This window comes from Sorex araneus, chromosome 1, assembly GCF_027595985.1.
Source record: "Sorex araneus isolate mSorAra2 chromosome 1, mSorAra2.pri, whole genome shotgun sequence".
NCBI lineage: Eukaryota > Metazoa > Chordata > Mammalia > Eulipotyphla > Soricidae > Sorex > Sorex araneus.
In genome coordinates, this window is record NC_073302.1 from 393,566,026 (window position 1) to 393,592,104 (window position 26,079).

The 26,079-nt window shown below is 36.7% G+C and overlaps 1 protein-coding gene across 2 annotated transcripts in view; it reads right to left on the reverse strand.

The window, feature by feature from the left end:
- Positions 1 to 26,079, reverse strand: part of GRM3 (glutamate metabotropic receptor 3) — a 228,699-nt gene that overhangs the window by 60,349 nt on the left and 142,271 nt on the right. For both annotated transcript variants that reach the window (XM_004602147.2, XM_055144171.1), the window contains exon 3: positions 13,460 to 14,315. In XM_004602147.2, coding sequence (XP_004602204.1) covers positions 13,460 to 14,315 — 856 coding nt within the window. The remainder of the gene's footprint in view (positions 1 to 13,459; positions 14,316 to 26,079) is intronic.

Genomic DNA, 26,079 nt, shown 5'->3' on the forward strand with positions numbered 1-26,079 from the left:
AGACAGAAAATATTTGAAGTACCCTCCTCCCGCAAAAATGATGGTACTGTAGGTTTGTGATTGGATAGCCTCTAGATGAAACTTTACAATAAAAAATTAAGAAATAACATAAGAACAATGGTTGATGGTTGGAATATTGGTGGTGGTGAAGATGTATAACTATACACGAACATTAACATTATTGTAAAATAAATAAAGTAAGGAAAAGGAAGACAAATACCAGAATGCAAGATATCAAGAAGGGTTACGTAGGTTATTTTCAATGCTAGAATATAGAAATAAAAAGAACAGGGTCAAAAATAAATTGAGTGGAGAAAAAGAAAATAACTGGTAGGGGACTGGAACTTTTGTGACATTGGTCGGGTAGAAGTGTGGTATATCTATATATCTAAACCACAAAACCACAACTGGTAGTAAATTCCCTGATATTGGTCTCCAAACTTCAACACTCAAGCTTTAAAAATAGTGCCTGTTAAGGAGGCAGGATGGAGGATCGGGTAGGGGGGAATCTGGTGACATGGTGGGAGGGAATCTGGTAATATTAGTGGAGGGAAGTTGACACTGGTGGTAGGATCAGTTTGGGACTATTCTATGCTTAAAATTCAATTATAAAATACTTTGTAAATCATGGTGCCTTCATAAAAATAGTAATTAAAAATATATATATAGAAAAAGTTCTAATTTTTGTAAAAATATCAACTGTAATTTGAAAAGGAAAAACTTGATTTTAAAGCAAACTTTGCCACAAGAAAAAATTTTAAATATTTCCCAACCATACACAATTATTAGGTCTTGAGTGAAAATTCTGGAAGGGTTTCAGACCCCATATTCTCCCCCTTTGTTTTTACCATTTGCTGTAAATTAGATATAGAGGGTTATAATTAGAGTGAGAGAATGGGATGACTGGGAAGAAAATGCAGTCTTAAACAGCATTTAAGACACACACACTTGTATCCTGATTATTTTTTTCTCTTTTGCAATTTACAATTGATTCTCGGAAATAACAATGTGATATTATGAATATTGATCTAGTGTAATTTGATCCTCTCAGAGGAAGGAGTGAAGTACATAATTAGTGGCCTTTCTATGAATCATTCTTTACTGAAGATATCATTATGGCAATTAGCAAGAACGTTAACAAATTCCTTTTCAGACAGAAAGTATTTGAGGGATGAATTGTTTATTATTATGCCAATGCACATAATTAGTCTGAGTCAAGTGATATGGCAGTGGTATCTAGGAAAAGGAAGCCATGTAACAGTTGTACTGGATCCTTCTTCTAGATACTAGCTTACTCTCTATTCCTAAGGAAGCAGCAGTAGAAAATACTTCATGATTAGGAAACAATAGATTGTGCTTCCTTTGGAGTCTACCTTCTCTTTTCATATTTGAGAAATTCACGTCTTTTGCATTTTTTAAAAGATTTTTGCTTTATCACATAAACCTTCTCAATGTTCTTGTGAGTTATATAAACAAAATTTTAAGTGGATATATTTGTTTTTAAATTAAGGGCCACACTCAGTGGTATTTACTGTGAGCTCAGGGGTCACTCCTGGTAATGCTCAGAAGATCATATGGGGTACTGGGAATTGAAATTGTGCCAGCTGCATGGAAGTTCTCCCTGCTTTAATATCTCTTCAGTCCTGAAAACTAGACAATTTTATGCAGAATGAATTAACTAGATCTTTGTACCACATACGAAAATCAACTCAAGATGAATTAGAGATTTTAACATGTGGCCTTATATCACAAATCACAAAATACTTAGAATAAAGTAAATTCCTTGATATTGGTCTCAACTATGTTTTTTAAATTTGGCACCACCAGAGAAGTGAACAAAAGGAAAAATATAAAATTGTGGTTGTATCATTGCATCAAACTAAAATTAGTCCATGCAGCAAAGCAACATATTAAAAGGCAACTTATAGAATTAGAGAAAATATTTTAAAACGACGTAGTTTAGGGGAAAATATCCAAAATATATAAATAAATTATATAACTCAATAGTAAAAAAATATACTAACAACACGATAAAAAATGGTTTGAAAAAGCAAAGATTTTTTTCAAAGAAGACATCAAAATGATCAGTGAGTGGGGCTGGAGTGATAGCACAGCGGGTAGGGCATTTGCCTTGCATGCGGCCGACCTGGGTTAGATTTCCAGCATCCCATATGGTCCCCTGAGCATGGCCAGGGGTCATTCCTGAGTGCAGAGCCAGGACTGACCTCTGAGCATCGCTGGGTATGACCCAAAAAGAAAAAAAAATGATCAGTGGATATACAAAAAATTCTCAACATTGCTAATTAACAACAAAATTCAAATGAAGATCACAAAGATATATTAGCTTAGACAGCTTTGACAAGCAGAATGATTATCATAAAAAAGAAGGCAGCTACAACAAGTGTTGATGAAGATGTGGAGAAAACAGAATCTTTGTGTACTATTAAGTGAATATACTGACATAAAAATATTAAAAACAATACGGAATTTTCTCCAAAATATAAAAATAGAAGTATCTTTACTTTCCAGTAATTTCTCTTCTGGGTTTAAAACCAAAGGAAATAAAAACAGGGAATTTTTAAAAAGCATGCATTGAGATAATAGAAATATTCAAGGAAATCCTGCATTTTGCAATAACTTGGAAGGACTATAGGGGCATTATGTTAAGTGAAGTAAGTGATATGAATAAAGACATATGCTGTCTATCACATGTAGAATCTGAAAAAGCTGAACTCATCAAGACAGATACTCTAATGGTGGTTACCTGTGGCTAGGTAAAGGTAGGAAATGAGATGATGTTGGTCAAAGAGTAAATACATCTAGTATTAAGGTAAAAAACATCTGAGGATTTAATAAACATTATGATAATATTATATTGTACAGTTGAATATTTCTAAGAGAGTAGTTCTGAAATATTCTCACCACAAAAAAAGTAGTGGTAATTATGTAACAGGATGTAGGTATTAGCTAATGCTATGGTGGTAATCATTTTGTTCTCCATATTATGTGTGGCAGATCACTGTCACTGTCACTGTCATCAATTTGCTTGAACGGGCACCAGTAACATCTCCATTGTGAGACTTGTTGCTGTTTTTGGCATATCAAATAAACCAGGGGTAGCTCGCCTGGCTCTCCAAGAGGGATGAAGGAATCGAACTCGGGTCAGCTGCATACAAGGCAAACACCCTACCTGCTGTGCTATCTCTCTAGTCCAGTGTCAGATCAATTTGTGGTATACTTCCATAGTTAAATGTTAATTATATACTTTTTGCTTGTGTATCATCATAGCTGGTGATGCTCAGGAATTGCTCCTGGCTCTGCACTCAGGAATTTACTCATGGTGGTCCTCAGGGACCATTTGTGGTTGTAAGTATCAAATCCAGATAAGCTGTGTGCAAGGCAAGCACCCTACCTGCTATAACATCTCTTTGGCCCCAGTATATGTCAAGTATATCAATGCAACTAGAAGAGAAACTATTTTAAGTAGAAAAAAATGAATGGCCACCAGTCTTAGAACATTAAGCTATACTTGGCTAGGCAACTTCATATAAAAGCATTATATTGTATTTTCACTGGAATTTTTTGCCAACCAGGCAGGGTTTAATGCAAGGATTCGAGGATATCGTCCTGGGTGCCAGGGCTGCACCTGGTGGTGGTTGGGGGGCCATGTGGTGCCAAGAATTGAACCCAGGTGGATGTCCTATCTTCCATATTCTTTATAGAGGTGTTTTTTATCGAAAAAGTAAATCTTAGACTTTTATTAAATGTCTGTGCGGCAACTTCTTGGAACTTGACTGCTCTATTAAACTCTAATTCACCTTACACAATAGTGAGTCCTTCATCATAGTTCTGGAATGAATTAGTTACAAGTGGAATGCCAGGCTAGGCGCTTATAGAAAAACTGAAGTGTTACTATGTAGCTATGATGTCACAAGTAGTGACTAAAGAGACTGTGGATGTTTGCTAAATGTTGAATGGGAGAGGAAAGAAAAGTGGTGCCCAGTCATTGAATTCTTTAGCTATCCACCTTACTGCTTATTCTTCAGGGGAAAAAAATTAGCATCCTTGGGGCTGGAGTGATAGCACAGCGGGTAGGGTGTTTGTCTTGCACATGGCCAACCCGAGTTCGATTCCCAGCATCCCATATGGTCCCCCGAGCACTTCCAGGAGTAATTCCTGAGTGCATGAGCCAGGAGTAACCCCTGTGCATTGCTAGATGTGACCCCAAAATTAAAAAAAGTCAGCATTCTTAATCTTCAGAAGTTGGGCTTACTGCTCAGGCATTAGGATAATTTTGTTAGACTTGTAGGAAGAATTGCTACTCCTGACCATGAGAAGAACTTCTAATACCTCTTTACTTCTTGATAAACTATTCCTTTAAGTTCTTTAAAGTCCTGCATTTCAGTATATGATTGCAGTTCTGATCAAAAGTGTTTTTTTTTTCTGAACTGACTGAAAAGTATCTCTTTTTCTCTATATTGTTTTCTAGGGTCTCAGTGAGATGAGCAGAACACAAAGATATGGGGAAGTGGAAACATGGATTTTCAATTTAATTCCGATAGTATTTCCAGAGATCAGAAACCTTTAGAAGAAAACATAAGATACCTTAAAGGTTAGGATATAGGATAAACTTATTTTTAAATAGTATGATACTTACATATTTTTAAATGAGCAGAATATTTTATTCAATCTCCAGAGGCCTTTGAAAGTGACATTTTTATAAATATAATATCAAAAATCTAGAAACACAAAAGAAATGGAACGCTTACTATATTTTTTTTTCTGATCAAAAGTGTGGCACAATCCACTTCTATATTAGTTCATTGCAGGTAGTTACTATTTTCTGCCTTGTAGGTAGCACAGCTCTTCAGCAAGGTAATTATGGAATAACACTAATAATAATAGTTGTATGATAATAGTAATAATAAGCAATGGAGCAGCAGCAGCAAAAGAGGTAGGCCTAAGTGGAAAATGAGGTTGTCCAGTGGCTCTGTTTTCCACTGTGTGACCTTAGAATGGGAATCATTTCTCAAACTTCTAAGACAGGAAAGCACAGATGCACACTGCATAAACAAATAAGTAACCACATTAGTGATGTCCTTTGGGGGTTTAAGTCTCATTCTTGTGACCCCAGGAAGCTGACCAGAGAGAAAAGGAAAAAAAGAAGTACAGGATATTTATCTTTACGTTTTGGAAATGCTTTTGATCAGCAGAGTTGGAACAAGTTTCTGCGCTTTTGTGGGAACTACAAATGTTCCAGGGGAGGAAGCAAGATCAAGAGCAGTTTGCTCTTTCAGGGACTTCAAAGCCCATTCATCTAAAGATGTGGCCATTACCATTTTGGCTTCCTTGCTGTGCCTTGGATAGCCCTGTACTTTTCAAGAGAAGAGCCTTGCTGGGTTGGGGCCAGTGCCGACGTATTCCTTGGAGTGCAATGTCCCAGAAAATCTGCCCTTCCGGGATTGCTCTATGATTACAGTCCCAAGTAGGAGTGACCCTTGTGCCTTACAGGATGAGTCAGAACCAGAGGTGAGTGGGCCAGTGAGGCAAAACTACCCGTTTCTGCTTCTGCCCGTCACCAGATATAGAATATTATAAACATAAAAATGAGATTGAGCCATCCCCACTAGGCTTCGGGTTTCTGATCTCAGTGGTCTGTCTCTTTCCTCATATCAACAGTTGAGAATGCCAGAAAGGAAGTAAAAATAAAAACAGAAAGGGGAAAAAAAAACAAAGCCATGGAATAAACAAAAATTGACCACAGCTCTGTGCCATATCAGACCTATTATGGTCACTAGCTCATTGGTAATAGAGAATTGTCCTCTGTCTTGGAAGTATGGTTTAAGCAGAGAGGTTAGATTTCTTCTGGGCATAACATACATAGAACATTCCTAATCCAAAGCAAAAGCTGAAATCAAAACAGAACATAAAACCTTGGAAGAGACCTGAATATTGCACCCCCCAACAATCCTGCTTCTATACTTACAGGTTTTTCTGGTGGCTAGCTGCCTGGATAAGTTCTGTGTTTGTCAAGTTTACATGCTTGAATAAAATGTCTAAACATACCTTTGGAATCAATAACTAAATTAAGACCTCATGGTTTGCCTTACCACTTATTCTTTATGTGATCTGTGTACTGTCTTTTGTGTCATATTTTCAGTTTCTCTATTTTCACCCATGTTAGCCCATCTTTGCAAATGACAGAGAGGAACACTGTGTTATTCCCAAGAAAATGCCTAGTCAACCTATTCAACAATGAATGTCTCAGAGCCCCTCAGGCAGTAAATTCAGTAAGTAGAGGTGCTTCTTTTGACTCTTGAATTTAGTATACCCGGTTACCATGTTGCTCTGACAGCTGAGTTCACTTTTATGTGCCTCACTAAATGAAAATAATAATGCTGACATTCCAAATCTTCAGCACTATCAAGTGGCGATTAGGGCAAGCTATCTCTGAAGAAGGGCTTTTGTAAAGCTGTTATTTCACTCTGTCTACTTTTTGGAAATGTTCTGAGAATAAAAAGTAAAGAAGATTGTACTGTACTGTGAATATCCAAAATCAAAGTGGTATTGCATATCTTTGAATGTTAAGTAACTTTATGATTCCCTCTGTTTTAACTGTCTTGGGTAGTTTAAGCTGTCCTTTAAGTTCATGATAAGTACAAAGAATTTTCTTCAAAGTAATTGTGAAAATTAACCTGATACCAAACATAACTCTTATGTGCTTTTTTACTTTAGAGTTCCAATGACATGGCTCTTTCACATGAAAAAATTAGCTAATAAAAACAATTTTTATATCCTAAGGTTTAGAATCTAAGTCTTAGCTTTCAAATATTTGGCATTTTATGAATCACCTTAGTTTCAACTAATTGAGAAAATGGCTTAAGATTATTAAAAGGATCAGAAAAAGAAGCATAAGACTAACATATTTTAAACCAACTGATTGTCTTTTACTCCCTCACTATAATTCTATTACTTAGTATGTGTCAGGAAAAAATACCTTATAATTGTTATTAAAATACATTATAATCATTATGTATAAATCCATGCATAATTTTATACATACATGTTAATATATGAATATGTGTATAAATATGATTATGCATATATAAAATTAGATGGCTATACATATCCACATATGTAGAATTGTGCTTACATATGTATAACTAACAATACCTGTGTGTATGTTTGGTGCTTGGGATCAAATTGCTCAACTAAGTTTCTTGTGTTCATAAAAAATCAGTACTAGATCTGCAACCTAAATTTCAAACTTGGCTTTTACCACTAACCAATAATGATCTTGGAAAAATTACTTGAGTTTGGTTGTTTGGATCTCTTCTGCTACAAATGATAATTTGCTTTAAACTTATCTCATACACTATGAGGGGACAAATCTAAAAGACAGTAGTCAGAGGGGTTATGAAAATTCAAATTAAATTGTTGAAAATGCATCACAGTATAAAAATCTCTTGATAATTTTTATAATCCCTTATTTCTTCAGCAAACATTTACATAATATCCACTCCAAACCAGCAACTGTATCTGGTATTTTATTTAATTAACTAAGTAATTAATTTTGGTTTTGGGCCCACACTGGTGGTACTCAGCGGTTACTCCTGTGTCTGCAGTAAGAAATAACTCTTGGTGGGCTGAGGGAACCATATCGATGCCACAGATTGAACCCTGGTTGGCAGTATGCAAGGCAAGTGCCCTATTCACTATACTCTCTCTCTCTCTCATTCTCTCTCTCTCTCTCTCTCACTCTCTCTCTCTCTATCCCCTGTGTCAAGTATTTTAGATCAGGGGCTAAAAAATATATTCTTTGACTTGAAAATAAGCTCGTGGCCTAGTAGTGAAGGAAGAGAAATAAATATGATGTGGATGATAAGTGTTTTCCAAAATCAATAAATACCGATTAATAATAATGAATTCGGATGAGTCTCATGCATGAAGGTACCAGCAGAGGAACCCAGGTGTGTGGGAACCGGGGCTGAGACCTCCAAGCCTGCTTGGATCTGGACTGGGCCTCTTCCGCCCAGATTTCCCATTGTCCAGTAGCTAGGCGGTCACACCTAGGGACTTCCCCCGGCACCGTGTAATCCCACCAAAGGCCAACATCCAGAGACTTAAAACCAGCTTCCGGAAGCAGCCATGTGACATCTTATAGCCTAGTTCTCTCTCTGGGAGAACCTGGCAAGCTACCAAGAATTTTCTGCCCACATGGGAGAGCCTCGAAAACTCCCCATGGTGTATTCATATGACAAAAACAGTAATAATGCTAGGTCTCATTCCCCTGACCCTGAAAGATCCTCCAATGCAGCACCAATGGAAAGGACAAGTAAAGAGAGGCTTCTAAAATCTCAGGGCTAGGATGAATGGAGACGTTACTGAGACTGCTCGAGAAATTTGATGATCAACGGTATGATGATGATGATGATGATGATGATGAAGAAGAATAAAAAAATCTAATGATGAACAACTTTGTAATTGTATATCACTGTGATTCAATTCAAAAGAACAAAAAATATTTACTGATCATCTATTATGCTTAGGCTAAATCCATGAACAAAATTGGTGCTGACTTCTGTATACATGGAGTTTATATTTAAGTAGATATTAAGTTCAATAAGATACTAAACAAAAGTGAAGACCAAAAAATAACATGGGATGAGAGGAGGTAAAAAACTCATACTGTAGGGCCAGAGAAAGAGAGTATGGAGGGTAAGACATTTTCATACCTGTGAGAACAGCCCATAGCAAGAAGGTAGAAAGCAACTAATATTGTCCAGATTATGGAGAAAAAGGAACTTTGACATAATGTTGGTGAGAATGTAAATTTACATAGTCCCTATGGGAAAGTCTAGAGATTCCTTTAAAGAAAAAATGCAGGGCCAGAGCAATAGCACAGCAGGTAGAGCATTTGCTTTGCATGCAGCCAACCCAAGCTTCATCCCCAGCATCCCATATGGTTCCCTGAGCACTGCCAGGAGTGATTCCTGAGTGCATAGCCAGAAGTAACCCCTGAGCATCACCAGGTGTGACTTAAAAAGCCCCTTCTCCCCACCACAAAAAATTATATAATCTTGTGTTCTAGGCATTTATCTAAAAGATATAAAATATTAATTAAAATTATCTTTATACCCCTTTGCTACATTATATAGTTCACAATAGCCAAAATGAATAATCATCTTAAACACCCACCAATAGATAATTAAAGATATGGTGTTATAATCACATCACATGAAATACTATTCTGCTGTTTAAAAACGAAATAACATCTTTAGAAAATAATAGATGAAACTCGAGGTAATATACTAAGTGAAAAAAAAGTAAAGAGGTGAGAGAATTACAGAGTGATTCTGCTAACACATAAAATAAAAATAATTTTCTTTACATTTTAAAAGGGCATGCCTGGCTCTTGGTTTGAAAATAAACTGTAGATGCAGAGCTGGAGGTGGGAAAGCAATAATTTATTAGAAGGCTATTGAAAAGAGGTAGATTAAAGATGTTGATAGGTTGGACCGGGTTGTTGGCAGTAAAGGTGATGATAAGTAGTCGGATTCTGGATCTGTTTGGAAGGTGGCAAGAACTAGATTATTTTTAGTGGATTTTGAGTGGGATGTGAATAAAAGCAAATGTCCATAATGATATGGGGAAAAGAAGACAAAAAATAAAACCCAAAGAATGCTTCCTAAAGAGGGTTCTATTACGTTGAATCTTGAAAGGCAAATATCATTTCTGCTAGATTGGGTAGTGTTACAGTGTTCCAGATGGAGGAAATAACAGCTTCATGAAGACAAAATCGAGGCATCATGGGCTGGGGAATGACAACTAATTTCATGGAAGAAAAGGTGAATGTGGCGTGTTCAAAAGAGAATGTGTCGTGTTCAAAAGAGAATGTGTCCAGAGATATAGATAGCACTTAGATCCTGTACAAAGAGTGACAGCACAGTGGGTAAGGCTTTTGCTTTGTATGAAGCTGACCCGGGTTCTTTTTCTCCATCCCTCTTGGAGAGCCTGGCAAGCTACTGAGAGTATCCCGCCCGCACGGCAGGGCCTGGCAAGCTACCCGAGGCGTATTCGATATGCCAAAAGTAGTAATAACAAGTCTCATAATGAGACATTACTGGTGCCCGCTCGAGCAAATCGATGAACAATGGGACCACAGTGCTACAGTGCTACCAGGAGAGCTTATAATTTAGAGGAATCTTTACAAAGCATGTCCTGCAAATTCTATTTTAAAAAAAGGAATAGTCAAACTTAGTTAGCTTCAAGCAATACTTATATACTGCTCTACCAGAATTAGGGTAGGAATTAGCTAAGAAACCAGGGAGTATATTAATCTGTATGGTTGAATTTTTAAAATTTTTATCTCTTCCATCTTGTAAGTATTGATTCTTTTAAAGAACTGTAAAACTACCTTGAATCAGAATAATCTTGGGACAAACGCACTGAATAAACAGACAATTTAAACAGGATTTGTCTGATGCAACTGAGAAAGATTGTCTGGTGCCTGCTAAGCATTAGCTATTGTTCCTTGTTTATTCTCTCAACATTAAAATTAGAAAAATAGTCACAGTTTCAGAGAAGGTAAAATAAACCTGTTTTTTAAATAGAAAAGTAGGTTCACCTTATTTTTTAAAATATACCTTTTTAGTTAACATAGTATATTGGTGTACTATTGTGAGGCATTTTCTTGTCCAATTTCACTGCTAAGCATATTTTCCTTGTGCATGATTTAAACTCTTCTCTTCTGTGGTTTAGATCTGTTTATGACCTTTTGGTTTCTTCAGAGCTGGAGAATGATTGGTAATGTTGGACAAATTGTGAAGGCTAAAATAGCACTTTGTGGTTAGCTCTGCACAACCAAACTGAATTGTAGAATCAAAGCCACCAATTGAACAAGGCTGACAAAAAACAGATACATTGGCTTTATTTATTCAGATAATAACCTTCTTCACTTCTTTTGTCATTTAAAACTTTAACAGTCGGGGAAATGAAGAAAAATATTTTTTTTGGTTACGTAAAACAGCTTGCAAGGATTCTGAAACTAGAGTTCTCTTTATATTAGCTGCTGGTGATGGATATATTTGCATACTAAGGAGTAAGGAATGAACCAGAATAACGAAGTTAAAATAATACATGTGGTGAATAAAGATAAATGATTAACCCAAGGGTAGTCTGAAAGAGTGTGTGTGTTTTGAAATATCTTATTCATCTTTAAGAATTAAGTGAATATGCATGCTATTTATAGATACTTGGGAGTTCATTTGTATTTAAATATATTCTTTTTTACTGAATCAGTTGTCCATCCTTTGTTTTTGGAGATGTTAATGGACACTTATCTGGGACCTTGAGATAAATGTTATTTTACTCTTATTTTTGGGTTTATTTCTATATGGGATATGTCTGCAATAATACATTCTAAAGAAGGCTATATCTTTACCAGTTTCAATATTCATTCGCATGGTAAGAAAAGGTTTCTATAGGGGCTGGAGTGATAGCACAGCGGGTAGGGCGTTTGCCTTGCACGCTGCCGACCCGGTTTTGATTCCCAGCATCCCATATGGTCCCCTGAGCAACGCCAGGGGTGATTCCTGAGTGCAAAGCCAGGAGTAACCTCGTGCATTGCCGGGTGTGACCCCCAAAAAAAGTAAAAAAAAATTTAAAAAAAGGTTTTTATAGATGAATAGGTAGGGATATTGGCATATTTCTACTGGCTACCTTTGAATGTAATGAAGAAAAGGTGTGAAAAGTACAAGCTAACTAATTTTTATGCTTATTTTCAAGGCTAGCTTAGGGGTTAAGAATTCTGAAATAGGAATCAACTGTCATGGTTTCTTCCAAGTACCATCAGTTGTTTTTCAGGCCATTTGCTTCCGAATGATCATCTATAAGGGAGCTGTGAAAACTACCATTTATTTATTTTTTTGGCAATTTTTTTTATTTTTGCAATTTTTATACATTTAATTTTCATTAAGTAGTTCACAATAGTTCATTACAGATAATATTCAAACACCCACCCAACCAGCCATATTTTGATGATATTATGACTTGAGCCTGCAAACCTTCATGCCTTGACTATATATCAGCTGAAACAGACCATGCAGTCTACAGGGAAGCCCGGGTGATATGGGACGTTATTAGCACTGTGACAAATTGTTATAATATTTTGGCATCAAAATCTTTTGTATCCAATAATATTGGTTGCTATGTTATGATGTAACTCAGTAGAGAATGCAAGCCTAAACTTTTGAAATTTTTGATTGTTAGCAATTTATTAAAATGCGATGCCAGATATAGAACTTTGATCGTATTTAGAAATAAAGAGGTAGCAAAAGGCACTTCTTTGTATGTTCACCACTATATCAGGATGATTTCCATGAGTCTTCAATTTGTTCATATTCATATTCTTAAAACAATGCCTCATTTCATAATTGTTTAAATTCTATAATTCTTAATATCAACATGGCAATGATTGTGTAGAACAAAAATAAATAAATGAACTCAAATGCCTAGAAATCACCGTGATCTGAGTACTGAGTATGTTTCTCTTTCCCTCTAATTAGGCCTTGGGAAAACAGAGACTTTTCCCTCTCTCACCTACTGGGAAAGTTATGAGATTTTTTTTTCTTAAATAACTAACAAGGAAGATTTAGAAAATCATGTTTTTTTTATTTTTTTTTTTTGCTTTTTGGGTCTTACCCGGCGATGCACAGGGGTTACTCCTGGCTTTGCACTCAGGAGTTACTCCTGGCGGTGCTCAGGGGACCATATGGGATGCTGGGGATCGAACCCGGGTCGGCCGCGTGCAAGGCAAACGCCCTACCCGCTGTGCTATCGCTCCAGCCCGAAAATCATGTTCTTAAGTTTGCCAATTCTGCTAACGAAGATTAAATATCCGTATCACACATATCCTATTCTACATCAAACAAGAAAGTTAGAAAATGTCTTTTAGCCCTAATCTATGCAGCTACTTTCCATCAGCCGAGCCCAATGGGTCTTTTTAATATCATGCAGAGCACCAGCCAACTCAAAAATAAGGACATCCCCAAAGCCCATCATAATTCAGCTTGGAAAAAAAATTAACACTTTTACCCCCCATTTGTGGGCTGGAGCACAGCAGTAGGGCGTTTGCCTTGCCCTGGGCTGACCTAGGTTGGATTCCTCTGCTCCCCTCTGAGAGCCTGGAAAGCTACCAGAGTATCTCGCTCACACAGCAGAGCCTGGCAAGCTACCCGTGGCCTATTCGATATGCCAAAAAGAGTAACAAGAAGACTCACAATGGAGACATTACTGGTGCTCGCTGGAGCAACTGATGAGCAACGGGATGACAGTGATGATGACAGTGATGACCCCCCGTTTGTGACCAAAACAATAATTTCTAGGTTAGTGGTGGAATAACTTGACCCCAGTTTGGTCCCGTTTTGCATCACAAATCGATGAGAGGTTCCTTGCTTACCTGTGAAGTTGATTTTCAGCAAGTAATCTTTGTACAGCTTCTTCCCGTCCAGGATCTTCATCGCATCACAAAGCTTGGTGGTGTTGGGACAGAGCGTGCGCTGCATTTTGTGCAGAGCGTGGGCCATGGCATACACAGCATTCACCACAAACATGATCTTAGATTCTTGTTCATAGTTGCTGCTGTCAATAGCCAGGTGCTTGTCGCAAGCGCGCCTGTGGTTTCGCTTGTTCTGGAGGCTGCACTGGAACTTCTGCTCCCAGAAGTCACGGAACCAGGGGTTGCGGTGGTTATTGTAGGGGTTGAGGCTCTGGAAGTAGTGGTCGAACTGGCGGACTGGCTGCGAGGCGAGCTCCAGGGTGATGGCACCGTAGGCCACGTGCTCGCTGCCTTTGACGATGCTCTCCTGCGCGCCCCAGCCGTCGCTGGCCACCCAGGTGAAGGAGGCGTTGGCGCGGCTGGCAGCAGCAATGAGCTCCCTCGAGTCATCACTGCGCATGAAGAGGACCACGACGCGAGCGTTGGGCTTCTGCAGCAGCTCCCGGATCACACTGTCATAGGATTTGCGGATGTTGGAGCGCCCCACCTTCTCCGCCGTGGCGATGCAGATGTTGCGCAGGCGCGCTTCCTGCTCGAACGCTTCGATCCCCGTCTCCCCGTAGTCACCCTCGGACGCCACCGTGGACACGTAGGTCCAGTTGAAGTAACGCAAGATCTCAGCCATGGCTTTGGCCTGGTAGAAGTCGGGGGGCACGGTTCTAGCGAAGTAATCATAGCGCGACTTGTCGCTGAGTTTGGCGCTGGTGGACGCGTAGCTAATCTGGGGGATCTGGAAGAGCCTCAGCAGGTTGGCCACCTGGGGGAAGGGGAAAAGGAAGCATGTGCTTTAGAAACCCGGAGGGGAAAGGCTGGGCAGGAAAACGAAACAGGCCAGATCCCACACGCACTTCCCGACCTGCATTTAGATCACTAAACCTTTCTTGACCCTGTGGTCTAGAGATCTCTCGAGCTCCAGTTCTGGATTTTCCAAAGTTGATTCAAGGCGGCGGGTGCATGCTTTGGGGAAAGGATGAGATAAAGAATAAAAAAGGTATTTCTTCCCCCACCGTCTCATGTGTCTTTTTGTCTGTCTGTGTTTCTTTCTCTTGCCCCACCCTATCATCAATTTTGTTCGACCCCAGAATAAGACAATTTCTATTCTGCTGTGTCTTCACTGTAGATTCTGCAATAGTTTAGTGAATTGCTCAACTCAGGTTTTTGATAACTTGGCTACAGTTGTATAGAAAGAGCCTGGGTGTTGTCTGATTCTCACTTCCTCCTCTTTTGCTAAAAATGTCATTCTCTGAAAGAGTTTAATTTGGGAACTGTATGCCACATGGACAGTTCAAATTAGACATTTATTATCTAGGTTAAGCTAAAAAAATCAATTTTATTTTGTCCACCCCAAATTTTAGGAGTATACTTTTATAAACTTCTGAAAAACTTGATTTGACCAATATTCAATATTATCTTTGCCCCCCTCCCCTTTCAAGAATTATTTCTATTTGGGGTATTGTGAAAAGAAAACATTGAAATGCTGGTTTCATGGCATTTTTTACTAAAAAAAGCAAATAAGGAATTATTGAAGACCTTATTGAGAAATGAATTATCTAAAAGAAGTTTAAAGCTTATTCTGAACTAAAAAATGTTAATTTCTTATAATTCACCTGTCACTAATTCACTGTTTTTCTTCATTGCAGAATAAAAAAAAAAGAGTTTATGTATAGGTAACAAAGTGCATTTTATCATAGGCTACAAAAATATATGTTTACAGATGTCTCCACATATTATATGTATATCTAGTATCATGGACTTTTTTATTCTTGTTTTAAAGGCCACACTCATGGCACTTTGAGGTTGGGATGTCTCTCCAGAGGTGCTATGGGAGCCATATGACATCAGGCATTGAAGCCTGGACTACACACACAAACACACACACACACACACACACACACACACAGAAGCACTAAGCTTTCTCACCATCCCTCAATCTGTTTGTTTACAATTTTCTTGACTGTTTATCATATTTCAACACTTTTATATCTTATACTTAGTTGAGTTAAGTTACATAATATGTTAAATCAACTTCAGGCAGAAAAATAACCAGGAATATTTCTATACTATACTTTATGAATACTTTGAAATTTTCCTGCTGGAAATAGTGGTTTCAGGTTTATATTTGACATGTAGGGATCACAGCTTGAAATAGGCAGCTGTTAGCAAAGAGTGCAAATAACATAAAGCTACTGACATCTGAGTCCTGATTAATCATCATTTCATCTGGCAAAGGAAACCTACAGCCAAGTTCATATACAGTCACACAACATGTTCTTGGAGATCTGGCACACTATTCAAACCAACACAATATACCTCTGAGCTATCAAATGTTTTCTAAATCATTTCAGTTCTGGTATTTTTCACAACTACAAATAGAACAGCCAGAAAATCTGGCACTTAGCATACAAATTTAGGATTCAAAGCTTTCTTGCATTTGGTAATGGTTAAAAAAAAACTTCAGGATATGGATGAATTTTTAGGGAATGAAGGTGAGTGGATGGGTAGGTTGGAAGATGAAGGCTAGTATTCCTTTATTTTTCCTTTTCTCAGGACCAGGAGTTCCTACACAGAAGGCCTATATTGAATCATTTGAGCATGGCACCATACCTTGTTTATTCAGCCTGACTGAAAGGATTCTGAGCCTGTATTGGTATTACTTCTAGACTGAGTACCTGTTTTCCTTTAGATTTGTGTGTGGCACTATAGCAAGAATGATGATATCTCTCCTAAGAGCCCTCTCTGTGCACAGGTTTGGTTAAATTAATGAAGTTCTTTGATAGCACTGGAAAGGGCAGACCTTCTTGGTACTACAATTTTCTTATCTTCAAATTAAGTTTATTGAGATCTGAAACTCTGTGGGGAGGCAGAGAATGAAAGGACCTGAAAACTACTCAGAGACAGTATTTCCTTGCAGCCAGAAATCATAGTGAAAATTTCCTAAACTAAGGAAACATTCTTCTCCCAGAAGGGTACAAGCAATGAGAATTTGTTTGAGGAAGTAGATCCTTTCTCTTGACTATTTGGATTGTTATGACTTCATGGTTTCTTCTTCAGGATGTTTGAGAAGAATTTAGAAGCCTTGGCATAAGAGAATTAATTAAACATGGACTAATAGTATGTGAAAGAGTGTAGTAAGCCAAGCATATTTCAGAAGGTGAAATTTATTCAGAAGAATAAAACTACAACTATTTCCATCAGTTTAAGGATAGATGAATGTTTTTATATGTATGTGTGGTATATGGATTATGTGTTTAGTTAGAAGATCACAACCTACTCTAAGAATAAATAAGGTATGTTTGGCCAGCTATAGCCTGAGGATGGAACTTGGACAAGAAAGTAAATAATTTTTAAAATTCATTAGTGATATAAAATTTATCTACTTTTTAGGAATTTAGACTTCATAGCCCATAATCATAAGTTTGATCTTTGAACATTCCTTTCACTTTCTATACCAATATCAAGAAACAAGTGCCACCCATCTAATTATGGCAACCATATATGTATTCAAATAAATGAACACTGTTATCATTGCTCAGATCCTTCAAAAAAAAGAAAATAAATAAATTTGAACTATGTCATCTATATCGCTAGCATGAAACAAGCCTATAGTTGAAAATGACATTCAGGGTTATCTTAGAAACACATGTAACACATGATTAACATAAAACATGTTAACATGCTTTTATCATTGCAAGATATTACTCAAAAATTTATTTTCTTATTTTATGAGTTAAAAGGTTTACTGAATAAAAGTTAAACACCATAGAAATTAGTAGTTGTAAATCTATGTTTCCTCATAGACCTCAATATGATCTCTAGAGAATGAAGTTAATAGTTTGGTTTATGCATTTTAAGAATTTATTTTCTATTGTACAACTACTTACTAACATACGTTATTTTCTTCCTTTGATATTCACATTAACCATTTTTGTGATGAATATTAACTAACATCTCTTTTTCAGAGATGCAAAAACTGAATTCTGCTATTTGAATAAGAATGATCCTAATTACTAATAGTATGATTTTAAAAGTGGTGACAAATATCCGTATTTATATTAGGATATCTTGACTTTAAGCACCATGAGTGTCCTTTTGTAGTTGCATTTTGCCTAATTTTAACGATGAATCTGAAATCTTGACCAATGGGAAAGCAAAACTAGCATTATTTGTGGTATATACTGCATTTCACTTAATTGATATTAATTAGAATTTTCTTTGTCATATGGGATTAGAGGGCATCATATTAATGAAATAAATCAGAATGTAAAGGACAAATACTGCTTAATCTCAAGAATGTGTGGTATACTGAGAATCAAACCTTAGGCCTTGGTGTACAAAACTGAGATTAGTGAACTGTTGAGGAAGAAAGAAAAAGAAGAGTTCGACTATAAGTGATATAAAGACAGTAGTGGGGGGGTTGTCTTGGATATTTTGTTGGTGGTAGAGACACAGTAGCTTTGTTTATCAAAACATTGAACTTTAACACTTTTGTGACCATGTTACCTAAATTGCAATAAAATGATAAAGTAAAAGAAAAAATTGATGGGATATCAAAACAGTTTTTACTGAATCACTTGTGTAAAGACTATATGCCTTTACTGAAAATTACTGAAAATTACTCACTTGTTCTATAAGAGAGTAAGAAAAGATTATATGCTTTCTTTGGAAAAGCCAGAAGAAATACAGGAGCTCCCACACTGAACATCAGTTTAAATATTAAAAGGAGAAGTCTCTAGGATGGAGAAGTTAAAAGAAAATCTGGAAAAAACATTTTCATATATATAATTAACAGGAGTGAAGAAAGGTAAAACAGGATCTAGTTAAAAATGAGTTGAGAAAAAAATGTTTTTAAAGTAGAGATGACATCTCATGATAGATACTTTAAAAGGCATCTAACTGAAGAGTGATAGAAAAGCATAAAAAATTTCACACAATAGAGAAATTCTCAAAACAGATAAAACAAGATCTCTCAAGAGCACACTGGATTGCTATGTAGCACTGGAGGATTTCTGTTAGAAGATGTAGTGACAGTGAAGGTGCGATGAGTGTACCTCCTGGGCATCCTTATGTACACCGTGAAAGATGGGCTTGAACCTTGAGAATTAAGAAGACCAAAGCACAAAAGTCAGCTAAGCAAAGCTATTTTCATTATTGTTATTACTAAAGTAATGGATCATACAGTGTGGTGGTGGGGGGACAGAAAGAGGGGGGGTAATGTGTGTGTGTGTGTGTGTGTGTGTGTGTGTGTGTGTCAGAGAGAGAGAGAGAGAGAGACTAGATTGGGACGTTGTTCTGGATGAGTCATAGTAAAACACTGCCTAGTGTCTCATTTATTTGAGTTGGAATATTTTTTCACTTGGACATATTCTCACATCAAAATTAGAAAGAAAACAAAAGGAAAAGTCTACAATCATGGTACTTGAGTTTGGCACCAGTTCTGAGTTCTAGAAGAAACTGCAGAATTGGATTATGGGGTCATTCTCAATAATCACTATCAATAATTTCTCTCTCTGTTTTAGGGTCACCTCTGGCAGTACTCAAGGGCTTTCTCACTCAGTGCTTGGGGATAACTCCTAGCAGTGCTCACAGGACCATACATTGCTTGAGGACTAAATCCCAGGTCTTCTGCATGGAACAGATTATGTTCAGTTGCTGAGCTATTTTTCCAGCCTCAACATCAAATAATCTTTGATAAATCAATATAGGAACAATTGTCAGAGGGCAAACATGGAGAAAGGTCAAATTCGGAAAATGTAAAACAAGAGTAAACATAACCTAATAAGCATGAGATATTTTGGTAATTTTCTAGAATAGAATTATCTAAAAGAACATTTGAGGCAATTATTAAAAATCAGCACTGATTTACTATGAATTATTTTCATAATAATTCTTTATTTTTAAAGCAATATAGCTTTAAAAATTTTTTTCCTTCTAAATACCAGGGCTAAAACTGTGAATTCTTTGTTTATTTGTACATTTTGAGATGTAATTATCATATATCTAGAATCTATTCAATATGATATGAACCGCTTAGGTAAGAATTATAGCCATGGAAGATTATGACATGAACAAGCTATTGGTAAAATTTGGCTCTCATGGAGAAGAGAAAATGATACGGACTGGATGAGAAACATAGCAATATTAAAAATAACAGTTTTAAATAATTTTTGGTCAAGAAGATTAATATTTTTACTTGTGACTATGGTAAAAATATAAATACGCTATAAATCCTTACATTTTAGAGCCAGAAATTCTCAGGACGAAATTAAGTCTTGCTTTTGTGAGAAAACTAAATTTTAAGGGGTTAAGTCTCTTTTTAAGATAATACAGCCAACAAGCATAAAAACTACAGTTAGAATCTAGCTATATAATTTCCCCAAAGGTCTAGTGTCCTTCTTTGACAATAGGTGATATTACATAGGAATAGATGCTTATTTGTTGACTTAAGTTTAAAAAAAATTGCACAAGTGAAGAAAGAAGATGAAAAGCAGGAAAAATTGTGGCTATACATTTAAAGTTAAATGTTACAGAAATCCATGATAAACAGGGGTTATTAAGAGTATTTTTGTATTTAGATTTTTATATCATCTCTGTGGATGAGTTGTCTTTAGTCCTCACTAAAATCTTGCAGACTAGATACTACCATTGTCACTGTCACTGTCACTGTCATCCTGTTGCACATCGATTTGTTCGAGCGGCACCAGTAACGTCTCTCATTATTGTTAACTATAATTAATTAACAATAAGAGGCTTATTGTTACTGTTTTTGGCATATCCAATATGCACGGGTAGCTTGCCAAGCTCTGCCATGCGTGCTCCATACTCTCAGTAGTTTGCTGGGCTCTCCGAGAGGGGCGGAGGAATCAAACACGAGTTGGCCGCCTGAAAGGCGAAAGCCCAACCACTGTGCTATCGCTCCAGCCCAGATACCACCATTATCCCATTTTATAGATTGGAACTAAAGCCCCGAGTCTTTCGGGATCTTATTGAAGAGCCCACAGTGAGGATTTTATCACACACACTTTGACACCATGCACCACTTCTTACATTATTCGATCTATTTTGCAACCCAAGTTCATAACATATACTATGTGGGATTCATCTCAGTCCAATGTAGTAAGATATTATCATCTTATCATTTTATCTTTTGTTCCCCTATGTTCTAGAAACATACTTCCTTGATCTGAAAACCCCAAGAAATAATCTTTCTTTCTTTCTTTCTTTCTTTCTTTCTTTCTTTCTTTCTTTCTTTCTTTCTTTCTTTCTTTCTTTCTTTCTTTCTTTCTTTCTTTCTTTCTTTCTTTCTTTCTTTCTTTCTTTCTTTCTTTCTTTCTTTCTTTCTTTCTTTCTTTCTTTCTTTCTTTCTTTCTTTTGTCACACCTGACGATGCTCAGGGGTTACTCCTGGCTCTACATTCAGGATTTACTTGGGGGACCATATGGGATGCTGGGAATTGAACCTGGCTTGACCACGTGCAAGGCAAATGCCCTACTCTGTACTATTGCTCCTGCCCCGAGAAATCATTTCTTGATATCAAAAAGTATACTTTCTTATCTGTCAATCTCTTGTGGTGGCTCCATAAAACTGCCTATTGACCCTCTACAGAGATAAGAGTTGTCCAGGAAAAATTTAACTGGATGATTGAAAGCTTCAAACTATAAGTATCTTGATCAGATTTGGATTTATGATTATGGAAGAAGCACAATAAATTTTTATGGATGAACTTGTTATTTACTAGTAACTGAGTACTTCATGCAGGTTTATTGGAAGCTTTGCCTACTTATGGTGTATGCTATATAGCTTTACAGTAAATATTTCAACACTGTGGGATGGTTTGAATAGGGATCACCATGTTTCATGGTAACCTGTTAAATCAGGATTGTTCAGATTTTCTTTTTAGCTCCAGGAGAAATGTGTAAGATGTCAGTCTTAGCTAGTTACAGTCTTTCCCAGTAGATATCATGATCCGAAATTAGTATTTTTCCCATTTTAGTACCAATCCTTTAACAATCTAATATTGCATATTGTTGATCATTTCTCATAACTTTCATCCTCCAATAAATTTGGTTCCATATAGTCTCCCCAATTTACCTTGTTATCAAATCTACATATCTTTGGACAACTTATTCCTTCTTCTTAGAAGGATCTTTAATTATTGACAGCATTAACAAATCAATTTATGTAATCTGGATTTTGTGCCTTATCTCTGAAACTGATTTACTTCTTTGTTTAGTTTTCTGCTTTCTTTTCCATTCTTTTCTTTCTTTCTTTTGTTGTTTTTTTATGGCATAGGGTGGGGTGGGCCATACCTGCTTTGCTTTCTTATAAGGCCACCCCTAGTGTAAGATTAGGGGTTTTTCTGGGATCAGGGCTCACTAGCTCATTATTGGTAGTGCTCAGGGGACTGTGTGCTGCTGAGATCAAACCTGGGCCTCCAGCGTGCAAAGTATGTGTTCCAGTCCTTTTCCCTGTTTTCCCAAGAATCCTTTCTCCCATAACTCCTTTATGCATTTCCCTCTTGGCACTAATCATATATGGTGATTTCAATGTCACTCTAGAGGAGTGAGAACTGTGTTTTGGAGGAGGTTCCCAATGGATCTTGAGACTTAGAGACACTGCCAGCAACACTTCAACCCTGTATTTGGTGCCATCAGACTACACTGGGTGGTTTAAGGAGATCAGGCAGTGCCAGAGATCAAACTCAGGACTTCATACATTTCAGGCATCTCCTTCATCCTTTGAGCTCTCTCTTTGCCCTTACACCTCTTTTTTTTTTTCTTATATAGCACCATTCCAAATAGCCTGTAGTGTAAACTACCAAGGCTACATCTGGCTGGGGATTGAACCTGATGTGTTCAATATGCCAGACTTGTGTTCTACTACTGAAGTTCTCGACCCAGTCCTAGAATGAGAATTTTAAGAACAGGGAATTAGTATTTAAATCTCCCTTTGTCAGTGCCACACAGAGTATAGAATTGTTCTATAATATTTATTAAATAAGTGAATTGATGAATAGATAGTTTGCTTCTCTGTTGTATAATGTTTTCTAAATTCAAGGATAGGTTTCTTTGAAAAAAAAAAACATACCTGTACACCAGCTGGCAATGTAAACTAATATCAGTCTACTGATAAGCACCTCCTTTGCTTTGCACTGGGTCTATTTCTCTATTTCCATCTTTTTTTTCACCAAAACAAGATGTCATCTAAGACAAGGGATTGATTTATGTATTATGAATCTGAAGGAAACGTTATTAAAAATAAATATATGATGAAAACTATTTCTCTAAATTATCTCTACATGAAATACAAAAGAATAAAATCAATATCTTATCAACTGGATCAGATCATTTTATGAATTCCCTCTAGGTCAGAAAATTATATATATATATAAAAGGTCAGAAAATTATATATATATATATAAAGAAAATTATATATAGTGTTTTGTAGAACCTGTTCTAGGAGAATGAATTAGGGGACTTATCTTTGAAGCTTTCATTTCCACATTTCACATACTGAAAGTGGGAATCATTTAAATATATCCCCAAAGTATGCTTTACCAAAGAACTGATATTAAGGACTGTTGGTAAGGAAAGGTTTTCTGGAGTCAGATATATTATGTGCAAGTTATATAAACAGATTCTCAGAGCTCACATCAGTTACTTATTTTTTGCTTTCGGAATACATAAATTTTTATATTTCTCATTATAAATAGATAGTTGTATAGCAATGCTACAGCAGGCATCAAAACCATCTTTGTTCATTGCTGGGAATTTTTACTTAAAAACTGCTTTATTTTGGAACTTTACTTCTAGTATATTTTAGTACTACCAGGTGTACAAGAAATGGTTGAACATTTCTTTTTAGGATCACAGGTGTTATGCTTTATTTCATTTATAGTCTGATTATAGAAACAAACAAAATATGGGAATTATGGGAAAGAGGTCAGTTATTTCACTAGTCTTTCAATAGTGTGAAAAATGAGTATAAATTGGAAATTTCAGAAATCCCAACATCAGTTCTGTGGTCACTCTTTGCATTCAGAATATCAATAATGTTTCCATTTCAAATATGAGCCATGTTCCTTCTGTGTGACACAAGATCAAATATATATTTTCAATGGAAGACAATACATATTATGCAAGTTTAAGGTATAGTAGACAATATTATCTCTAAAATGATGATAATGTGAATTCTGCTCAGAATTTTGCTATTACTTTCTAAAACTATGTGAATACATTAAAAGGCACAACAATAACTGGCTTTTATATACACTTATGCTTAGCTACAAAATTTACAGATGGCAAAGAGTCATTAAATTTCTATTTAAAAAAAGATAGTCTTCAGTGCAAAATTACATACATTTGAAAATTTAGTTATTGGGGGAGCAATAGCAAAGCAGGTAGGGCATTTGCCTTGCACGTGGTCATCCCAGGTTGGCCCCTCTCGGAGAGCCTGGCAAGCTACTGAAAGTATCTTGCCCACACGGCAGAGCCTGGCAAACTACCCGGGGTGTAATCAACATGAAAACCCAGTAACAACAAGTCTCACAATGGAGACATTACTGGTGCCCGCTCGAGCAAATGGATGAGCAACGGGATGACAGTGACAGTGACAGTTATTGGTATAGGGAACTTAGTATCTTGGTAGTCAGTAGTAACTGCTATGGGTTTGTCTTTGCATTCTGTGCCATTCATAGAGCCTTTGGGGCTTTTTTCTAAGAGCAAGCCTGCACTTTTAATTTTTTATCACACATGGAGTGCTGAATGCTGTGTTTCATTTTTTAAAAAGTGATTATATATATAAGTTTGGAAGAGAATCACTGAGTGCTGCACTTTTGCTATCTACTTTATAACCCAGGTCATTACACGAACCAAATCCCTAAAGTCATTAAGATAAGTATTCTCAGTGACCCTTCTTTTCAGATTGATCAACTTGTACAAAATTCAGACTGGTTTGTATTCTAAACTATAACTGGAGGTGGTATGTTGTTGAGAAACTGCATGAGGAATTCAAGCTATTCAAATCACATGAATTATTTACTCCTAAAGGGGTTCCAATCTTGCTATTTTTGCAGAAAAAGATTATTTGGTGAGGGTGGGGGGATTGGTGGGAGAACCACACTATCTGTAACATATCTGCAAATGTTTTGCTTGAAAATGGTCGACTGGAGCCCAGAGATTCTTCTGGCTTTAAGAAATAATATAATGTAACATAGTAAATTTTAGCTTATTCAGTATAATCTGTAAAATCACCAACTTGAGTGTACATGCATGTGTGCCAAAGCACTCCAGTAGAAGACACATATTATCATTTCCATTCAGCAGTATGATTTCTCATTCAACTGATCATTTTAAAGGGTATTTATGTTGAAAATCTTTGTGACAAAACCTTTAAAAAATGACTCAGACTGTGGAGATAGCCTTGAAATCAGGGACATAGGCTTTACATGTATGAGGCACCATATTGCCCTAGCCTCCTTTAGCATTGCGAGGCGTAGTTCTGGAGGCTTCCAAGCACCATGGGAATGGTCTTGGTGGTCCCTATTGCTTCAGGGCCCAAAAATACTGCATCTGTTCAACTACACTTAAACTGTTTGGCAAAGTTGGTGAAGTATCACTAGGAGAGACCCATAGACCCTAATAATTGCTTTGGAAGGGGCTGGAGCGATAGCACAGCAGGTAGGGCTTTGCCTTCCATGTGGCTGATGCAGATTCGATTCCCAGCATTCTATATGGTCCCCTCAGCACTTCCAGGAGTAATTCCTGAGTGCATGAGTCAAGAGTAACCCCTGTGCATCGCTGGTGTAACCCAAAAAGCAAAAGCAAAAAAAAAAAAGAATTGCTTGGAAATCCCTAGCCCCATCCACAGGTAAAAAAAATAGGCTCAAAGTAATTTAATTTCTATCCTCTCCTCTCCTGCAAGCATTGGTTTTCATACCTACAATTTTAGTCCCAGATAGATGCTTTTGTTTCTTTTCTTTTGCAACCAAGACATTTATGAATAAAAAGTTTATCACTTTGGGCATGCTCATAATTTATTATAGGGGTTGAAATGAGCTATAGGACATAAAATTTCTTGAATAACATTTTTTAGGACACTGACATATAAAGCTGGTCAAATTTCCCATCATGCCACATCATATTTGAATAATTTTTCTCTAACTAAAAAGGCACTTGTTTAAAAATAATAGTGTACTACCCCATTTAGCAGGAAGAATAAGAAGGTCTTTTTCCAACTGGATCAGTTTGTATCTATTTTTGTTCCTTTTTATCTTCATTAAATATTTCTAAGAAAAAAATGGGATTGCATTGGCTTGGGTTCCAACTACTAGCAATGCTATCAAAAGTTCTATTGCCAGATCTAGTCTATGGTGTTGATAGTTTACCCCGTAAAATCTACAGAAGCATGATTCTCAAGTAGACTTGTCCTAGATATATTAGAAAAATATTCTTCAGTAATATTAGTGTTGATTTTTACAAAAGCTGCCGAGAATTTAACAGAGCCACTCATTGAAGCATCCATAG